The sequence below is a fragment of the Grammomys surdaster genome, unplaced genomic scaffold (genome assembly GCF_004785775.1).
Source record: "Grammomys surdaster isolate TR1022 unplaced genomic scaffold, NIH_TR_1.0 165, whole genome shotgun sequence".
NCBI classification, from domain to species: Eukaryota; Metazoa; Chordata; class Mammalia; order Rodentia; family Muridae; genus Grammomys; species Grammomys surdaster.
The window spans coordinates 11,969,324-11,978,554 of record NW_021604613.1 but is presented as its reverse complement, the minus strand read 5'-3'; the positions used below and the strand labels follow the sequence as shown (position 1 = coordinate 11,978,554).

At 42.3% G+C, this 9,231-nt stretch overlaps 1 protein-coding gene across 1 annotated transcript in view; it reads right to left on the bottom strand.

The window, feature by feature from the left end:
- Window positions 1-8,676, bottom strand: part of LOC114619740 (aldehyde oxidase 3) — an 81,773-nt gene extending 73,097 nt beyond the window's left edge. The window contains exons 1-5 of the mRNA XM_028765649.1: window positions 8,517-8,676; window positions 6,894-6,951; window positions 3,960-4,056; window positions 3,034-3,142; window positions 1,520-1,646 (exon numbers count right to left, since the gene is read on the bottom strand). Of these exons, the coding sequence (XP_028621482.1) occupies window positions 1,520-1,646; window positions 3,034-3,142; window positions 3,960-4,056; window positions 6,894-6,951; window positions 8,517-8,570 (445 nt within the window). The 5' untranslated portion in view covers window positions 8,571-8,676. The remainder of the gene's footprint in view (window positions 1-1,519; window positions 1,647-3,033; window positions 3,143-3,959; window positions 4,057-6,893; window positions 6,952-8,516) is intronic.
- Between the last annotated feature and the right edge of the window lie 555 nt (window positions 8,677-9,231).

The window sequence follows — 9,231 nt, the reverse complement described above, 5'->3', positions numbered from 1 at the left end:
AGAGAGAGAGAGAGATGTTGAAAGTCATAAGACAAAGCAGAAAATGAAAGTGTCCCACAAAGCAAGCAGTGTCAGGTTGAATAAACGTGAGACTGAGATAGGTTTTGAAGAAAATGTCATCATCAACAACACATCAAAAAAGAGACAAACACAGAGCTCAGTGAAGATAGAGTACCATTAAGAGACATAAGAGGGAAGGCACAGGTGCCTCGTTCTTATAATCACCCCACATTTCTCATAACAGGAATACCTGGTAACTCAGCATCAGCTCAACCTTGTTTGAAAAGCCTTGAAGCCTAAGAGGCACAGAGACTTAAGAGGACTTGTAGCCCCTTTAAATGTTCTAGTGTCAGATGGATCAAGTGAATGGTGTCTTATGACAAGATGAACTTGTGAATCCATGAGAAGCAATCTTTGTGAGATGTAACAATAGAGCAAGTGGTTCTAGAACACTGGAGACAGGTGACCCTTGACCTGGTTTTCAGTTTTTAAAAGATGGATATTAGGTGAGGCTGACTACTCTTGGCCAGTTCTCTGGATCTGGTCTAAGGGGTTACGTGATGGCAGAGCCTAGGAACAGTGGTCTCTAAGAAGAGATGGAGTTGCAAGAAAGCTAGCCTTCTCCTTGGGGATAAGAATTCTAGGGTGGATCTGATCTGCTGAATGCCTTAGACATAGTGCATGAATATTCCACAGGACATTTGTCTAGTTTTGGCTCCTCTGTAGCAAGTACAGGAAACGGTAATGCACAAGGCACAATTAAACAACAGTCCAATGTTAATGACGTTGATTCATTTCCTCATAAAGCTCTGCTTGGCTTATCTTAGTCATAGTTTAGTCCATGACTTGCATAAGGACTGAAGGCAATGTGTATCAGATTTGCAAAGACAGAGAAAGTATAAAGTGTCCTGACAGGAAGGGGTTCACATAAAAGGCTTGAGAAGAATAAAAATTTCAGAAAGGACAAAGGTGAAATTACACTTTGAAGTCTCAAGGCAAAAAATGGCACGCACATCTGTGAGTCACTGCATTTTCCTCTCAGTTCCTAAGAGTCCATGATTTCATGAGCATCAGTCACAGCCAATAACAGGTGTGACAGCAAGGCAAGCAGGCTCAGCAAAACACAAAACAAACCACAAGGCTGCTGCTTCCTTAAGCTAGCCCCAACTGCATAATTAACAGATGTCAAAGTCTTAATACTTCCAAACACCATCGCCATGGCATTGAAATCACATCAGTGACGCCCATGCAGTCATGCTGATATATAGTACATTAAAGTCACAAGATATGTCACCAAAAATGTTACAGTTACATGGAGACTGTCCTTGACTTTCTCCTGGTTGCCTCGGTCTGCCCTCTTGCTCAACCGAGATGGAGATTTTTCAACTCTGATTAAGAAGAGTAGATCATAAGGTTCAGCATACACACCTACGTCAAGGGCTTTGGCTTTCTGCGTGTGGAAACGCTCTAGCATCCCTGCTGCCTCCTCAGCCTACATTTTAAGAAGTCATCAACTTACCGCCCAAGGTTTCTATTATCTGTTCTGTGGAGGGCTCCGGGTGGTTCCTTAGGAGAGTGTAGATGCTCATAACCATCCCAGGAGTGCAGAACCCACACTGGGTACCATGGCCTTTGGCAATCCTTTCCTAAGAATGAAAAGCATGAGTACTCCAGGCTGAGAATTTCAGGGTGGGAAGTTCACGGTGTGTGTGTGTGTGTGTGTGTGTGTGTGTGGTTGTTGTGGCCGTGTGGGTACGAGTTCATACATGTGTGAACATGTGTGTACAGATGCATGTGTATGTAGAAGCAAGAGTTTTACATCAAGTGTCATCCTCAACTGTCCACCATCTTATTGTTTAAGTTCGGGTTTTTTACTCTCTGCCTTCTTAGTGTTAGGATTATAGGCAAGTGCCACTGTAACCAGTGTTTTACATGACTGCTGGCACTAGAATACAGTTCCTCATGTTCATGAGGGAAGCTCTTTATTGGCTGAACTATTTCCCCAGCCCCCACTGATAGTCCATATAGATTACAATTTCTTGTGGTGTGGAAAGGTATTCTTTAGGCTAAGACAAAATCCTTGCCCTCAATGATTTTATAGATTAACCTTGAGACTACTTATCATACACAATCTTGCTAGAAGACTACAATAGCACAGATGCTAAGTGCCAATGTGCAGGACACAAGTATTTTTTCTGTCTAGAATTAGCAGCATGGCTGGCTATTCACACAGAATATACATTTCAGTTTTTCTTATTTTCTTGTCTAAACCAGGATAAAGGTGAATTGTCTCCTTTGTAGTCTTTGTGGTACAACCCCCGAGTATTCCCAGAAGGCTGGGGTCGGGGGGGGGGAGTGTCTCTGAGGCTGAGATGAAGGAAGTCACTCAGTCTACCAAACACCTTTTTCAGGTTCCTCCACACATTTTTGTGGAGTGGTAATAAAGGTGACAGAGCCCTTCACTTACATTTCTTTCCTCTAAAACCACAATCCAAGGTCTGGACAGCTAAAGAAGCCTCATCAACCTGTGATCCAGTTGCATTTCTTTTGCTATGACAAATATCTGACCAAACCCAGTTTTTTGGGGAGAAAGGGTTTATTTGGATTACAATTCCAGCTCATAGTTTCTCAATAAGGGAAATAAAATATGAACTCAAGATAGAAGCTTGAAGGCAGGTCTGCTTGCTATTCCACATAGCATTTGTTACCTCTGACCAGGGAACTCAAGTCAAAATCAAAGAAATGTGGTAAGAACTGTGGAAGATGTGCTTGCTGGCTGTCAGAGAGGCTTATGCTTAGCTAGCTTTCTCATATAGTTCACCACCAACTTAGGGAATGGTGCTGCCCACTGAGGGCAAACCCAGTTAACAATCAGGACAATTTCCTGAGACATACTCACAGACTACCCAGATCTAGACAACTTCTTAATTGAGGTTCTCTACTCAGATACGTAACTCTAGTTGTGTCAAGTTGTGGTTAAAGATAACTAGGACAAGTTGTTAAAATCTTAAACTTGTTAACGCACACTCTTACCTGGACAGGGTGTACCCTGGTTTTGGTGCTCCCTATGCCTTCTACCGTAGTGACAGCAGCCCCATGGAGAGAGCAGATGGGGACCAGGCAGGCAGCAACAGAGAAATGACTTCAAAGGTCATATGGTGACATAAAAAAGAATTTATAGAAACAACAGTAGTATTGGAAAACAGAAAGAAAAACATGCATTTCCAGGATTACAGTTACTTTGACATGAAGATAATTGAGTGCATGTTAAAATTAAATCATCAAATAAATGATTTTAAATTTATGTGTCTGCCTAAAAATAAGTATTTTAACTAAGAAAGTCATTGTCTCCCCGAATTATCTTGTCAAAACCAGGAGTTGGTATGGTCTTGGTTGGTACATCCATTTCATCCTGTCAGCGGTGAAAGCTAGTTGGTAAGGAGCTGCTTGTCCTCTGAGCAATATGGGTTGTAAGTGGTTCTAGAAGAAGTTAAGTGAGATGCCCTGTAGTAAGTCATTTAGTAGTTACACCAGAGTCTAAGTTCCATGGATGCAAACAGCTTTACCTGGTCCTCTGTGCTTAGGGAAAGAGTGGTTTAGTAGGCAGAAGAAAGCAGCCTTTCACCGCTCTCTTGGAGTGGCACTTATACAAAGAGTCTTGGCTTTACAGACCAATGCATTTGCAGCTCACAATCTAATGTAGTGGGGCTCACTAGTTCTCTGGCTATGGTGAATGTACAAATTCCCATATAACCCCAATTTCCATCATTTGTAAAATGCAGTGCCAATATTGCTAGGACTTGGTGCAACTCTGTGCCATATTCTGCAGATGGTAACTTATAGGTTGTTTATTTTAGATTCCTTTGTAGAATGAAGTGCTGCTCCATTGTGCCAGGAATAAATCCTATGGTGAGTCAGGGTTGGAGTCGGCCTCAAGCCTCCTGGTAGAGGATAGGTACCTGATCTTTTTGGAGATGGGGTCGTATCTTGAGATCATCACTGTACAGGCACCACAGTCACCTCCTCCACAGCCATACTTTGTCCCTGTGAGTCGGACTGGAAGGGTTATGGTTAAGGAAGAAAGAGGAACTTGAACTTATAGTTCTTATCATAAAATCTTTACAAATTGCAAGAATGACATCAGAATGAGTATACATCTTTTCTTTTCTTATTGCAGGCAAGAAAGGTTTATTCTGGCTCAGAGTTAAGTTCAATCTACCATGGTAGGGAAGTCAGGACATCAGAGACTTGAAGAAGACACTCAGATGATATGCACAGTCAAGAAGCAAAGAACTAATGTGGATGTCAGATCTCCATTAGCTTTCTCCATTTCGTACAGTCCAGGATCTCCCCTGCCCAAGGAGGGTCCTACACTCAATTAAGATGAGCCTTGCCATATCGACTCATAAGATAACCTTCCACAGGCGTGCCCAGAGAACATCTTTCAGGTGATTCTCGAGTCTGTCAAGTTGAAAACTAGACACCACAGTATAGGCCTTCTTGAGGTACCTCACTCACCTGACAAATGATTGGTGTTCAGTGTAAGTCAGAATGCATATTCTCACGAGATAGCAGTCACTGCCAAGGGCCAATTAGTCAGACTCATGAACATCCAGATCAGCAAGGGAGAGCCCTGCCTTCCCCATGGCCCCAGCACTTTGAAGTCCTGATTCTTCCTGCCTAGAAACACTCCAACTTTGCTTTCACATCAGTGTTATCCCTTTAATCACATGAAGTCTGGAAGGGAAGGTAACTAAAATCCATTCCAATCATTGAAAATGAAGCATTTCCAGCGTAATTAGAGACTACAATACAACTTTTATTGATCAAAGAAACAGAAAGGAAGGAAAAGGAAAAAACAAAACAAAAACTAAAAACACAATAAAAGCTGGTGTGTTTGGGCAAAAAAAAAAAAAGGCAGAGAAATTTGGAGTTGCCAGTCACAATGTACACTAAGCTTTCCATTCATTCTTGAGTTGTCAGTGGCTGGAGGAAGAGGGGAAGGGCAGAGGGTTAAGGCTCACTGTCATCCAGTGTTAGGTAGCTAGTTAGAAACCAGCACGTTTTTCATAGTCCTGGGAGATGCCGTGCAGGCTACTGGGGGAGAATTGACATCAATATTCTGATTCAGCTGTGAACTCTTTATATACCACTACCGACTGACCAGGCCAGTTATGTCCACTGGTAGTACAATAGTGGCCAGTCTGTTATAGGAGCCACCAACTACGTTGTGCTTGAATTTGCTTGTGACTGGGTAGGTCATAGACTGTAATAGGGAAGCTACTGTTGTTTTGCTACATGGACTTGATGTACTTGTCAAATTGCCTTCTAAAGAATTTGCTTCTGCCCGTAGATGAATGCCGCTCTCTGATTTGGTCTTAAATGCTTCTTCCCCTCCCGCAGTGGGCAACAGCAACTGTAGAGACCTACAATCGGTCAAGGTGATGAAAATAACTAATCGCTCAGCCATAAGTTGCACATCTATACCATCCAAGACTCAGGGAACATTATGGGAGAGGCTGTCTTCTGGGCATAATATGGCCATTGAAAGCTTGAACTCAGAGCGCTGTGACTACTCGCCAAGAGTGGGACCATCACATCAATATTCTACAATTGGAGGTGGAATGTCTCATGAGGCACCACACCTCTGAGTATTTATAGACAGTTAATGGGCAATAGGAGAGGATGTGATTTTTTTTTTTCAGGGGAATAAGCACTGGTAATGTGTCCATGTTCTGGTAATAACCTGCACCCATGGTCCTGTGAGCAACCCTAGGAAAACTCAACTGGGTCACAAAAAGGAAATATACATACAAAAGTGGAAGGTGGACAGTTGGGAAGAGGAAGGAGGTCATCAAGAGTGGGGGAGGGGCACGAGAGAGCATGGGAAAACTCAAAACACATTTTATATATATACATACACATGTGCATATATGTACACATCTATTTATACACATATATGAAAATATCAGAATAAACCCATTACTACATGTAATGAATACAGACCAATAAAAGTGACAACAAAAGACTCCAGCATGCTCCAAGGTCATCATGGCAGGATCTCTCACAACCAGTTTGGACTCATTTACTACAGCTCTGCTAGCACAGCAGCTTTTCAGGAAGGGAAGTGTCCCAATTGCCTGACCTCAGAAAGTGATGTATCAAGTGAGAAGACAGAGAGACATCATCATCCCTGTGGAAGGAGAACTAGAGAGCCAACGGAGATCAGGTTGCGGGGGCAGCAGGCTTTGCTGAGGTCCATCCATTCAGGGAAGGTTACTTCCTTCCTGCAAAGTGGGTGCTGCTTTTTCTTTTCTACTTTATTTGTTTTTAGAGTCTCAAGTAACATTGAACTTCTGATCCTCCTGCCTCCACTTCATGAGTGGCAGGGGTTATCGGCATGTACTACCACACCTTGTTTATATGTGGTACTAGTGACTAAACCCAAGGCTTTGCTCATGGTATGTGTGAATTAGACCAATCGGGCTTCATTCCCCAGTCAAGCCAGCTCATTGTATAGATTGTTTTCCACTGTCTCTTCAATTATTTTTAACCTGTGCTGTTATATGACTTTTGGCAAAAATGAATCAGTCTGTGTTGTAGCTCTGGCCCATATGGAGACATGATTCTTATAAACTACCAGGAAGCCTATAAGGTTATTATGTAGCTTTCTGATAAAGAACAAAGATGTTTCTCCCTCAGTAATTTGGGAGCACTCATGGTTAGTCCCACTTACAAGGCAAGTGATTTCTTGTCCTATCATCCCTCCGCACAAGTAAAACACTCTCAATTCTCGGTAAAATGTAGTGAAAATAGCTCTGTAAATGCCACAGACTCCTCGGTTCCCAGAGCTGCAGAGCTGGTTTTATTTTCTCAAACAAGCAAAAGGATACTGACTTTTCTCAAATAAAACAATAAATTAACCTCAGGGTCTGCATTCTTCTCAGTGACCTGGACAGAGGAAGTAAACTATGTAAGTTGAGGCAGTGTCCAGTTTGGTTTCTGAATAGCAAGAATGATTTAGAACATATTTGCTGATCTTGATTGCCTGACTTGGTTAAACACCCATCCCTCTTTGCAATTATGAAATTATATAATGCTACGTTGTACTTGGTTATACTTTGACAGGAAAACGTCTGGCTTTGTTCTAGAGGCACAGCAGAGATTCACCAAACCTTTGAATTCTAACACATTATGGGTTCAAGAAAATAATAAAAAATTGAAGAGCCATACATTTAAAAAATATCATGCATTTCTACATTATGATAGAAGACAGAGAATTAAACTAAGAGATTTAATTTTTATCACCACCACCAAATTTTGTTTTGTTTTTGGTCTGTGTTCTCCATCTAGCTTTGAAAAGTTAAGTAAACAAGAGCTTTAACAGCAGTAGACAAACAGCATTCCTTCAGCAGCCCTAAGAAAACATTCGCCTAAATCCCCTCCCCTCCCTTTAACTTCAGAGTTCTAGGCGAATGGCCATCTCCTCCCCTGGAAGTAATCACAGAGCAAGGAAAGGAGCCCAGAGATGAAAGCCAAGGTCTCCCCAGTATTTGTTAGTCAAGTGACCTTGGCCACGTTACACAATTACCCTGAATCTTCACAGCACAGTGCACAGAACACACCCCCCACAGCACACCCCACACAATACCATAAGCTCAGCTCAAACTCTCACTGCCCTTTTCCCTGCGCCAGCAGTGCTGAGAACTTGGTGTTGGTCTTCACATCACATACAATTGTCAAGAACATCTAGCACATGTGCAAAGTCTGTATTGCAGTCATTTTAGGTCTTGTCTAGGTCGAAGGAACTCAAGACAAAGAAGATAAGAGGCTTCAGCTTCTTAAGTGAGTCAATACCCTTCATTTGTTTGTTTGTTTGTTTATTTATTTGCTTTTGAGACAAGAGTCTCATTGCATAGCCCTTGATGTCTCAAAGCTTTGAGACTAAGTTGGCCTCAACCTCTCTAATTCTGGCATTACAGGCATGGATCCAATCTTAAGAATCCAATCTCAAAGGAGTAACGAGTTAACATGTAAAATAACAGTTCATTCTGGCCTTCCGGTGGTGGTATGTTTTCTCTTCCATTCTTACGGACCAAAGGTTTTAAAAGCATCTGCAAATGACCTAAAGACCTTGGACTCTGGATGTGTGCATGCATACATGTGAAAGTGGAAGTTGGGTGGCACAGAAGTTTGAGTCAGAGCTGAAGAGGTGTAGAGGAAGAATTAGAGGGTTCTCTTGCAGGGAAGCCGGTGCCCAATGCTTAGGTGCGTTCAAACATGACAAGGCTTGGTTTGGAGACACATAACTGCACACTTTCCCCCTACTAGTCCCGATACATTAGAGTCGCGCTCTTTCTCCTTCCCTTGTCCCCCAAGAAGCATGGCAGATTGCTAGATTGTGGAGCAACAAGGCCCCTACCCCACACAGCCCTTCATTTTGGCAAAACTCATGGCAGATCGCGTCTACCAGCATTTCTGAGGTACATTTATTAATTAAAGTGTAGAGAACTTACTTTTTTTCCATTCACAAAGAAAATAAGCTCATCTGACTCCATAGAACGAGACATTACTTGAGGATAGTCGCCCCCACTCTGTGCAGTTGTGTCTGTTCCCAAGTCTGTTCCCAAGTCCACCTCTCAGTCGAGCTGCTATGCTCTGCAGGAGAACGAAGAGCCCTACAGGATTAAAATCTGCTCTGTGGCTTTGTCGGAGGACTCCTCCCACTCAGCCCTGCCCCATCACTCCCAACCTTCCTCCTACTTCCAATAAATTTCCTCTTTCCTTAAAACCTGGCCCAGCATGAGCTCAGGACTCATTTCTCCCTGCTCCAAGCGCAAGCCACTAGAGGACGTTTTCCAACAAGAATGTGCTGTAGTTGGTCTTCACTGCTGTCAGATCAATGTCTTGACACTAGGTGTATTTGTTTGCTATTTTTGCCGTTAAACTATAAAAAGAATGCTTTAAGAAATGATACAAGTATGAGAAGCAACAAAGTAAAATTTTTCTGTGTGGACATTTAGCAACCAGATTCACGCATGCTGCTGCAGGGTTAGAAGGCATTTATGAACGCATATAAATGCCTATATGCACTTTTGTTAGTTTCTTAACAATATTTCTGTTAATTTCTAAAAGGCGAGATTAAACCATTCATATGATTTCAAAGTTGTTGTTGTTTTTTTTCTCCCAACTTACTTTGGCAGTCTGAACTTCAGTGGATTTATCTAGGAG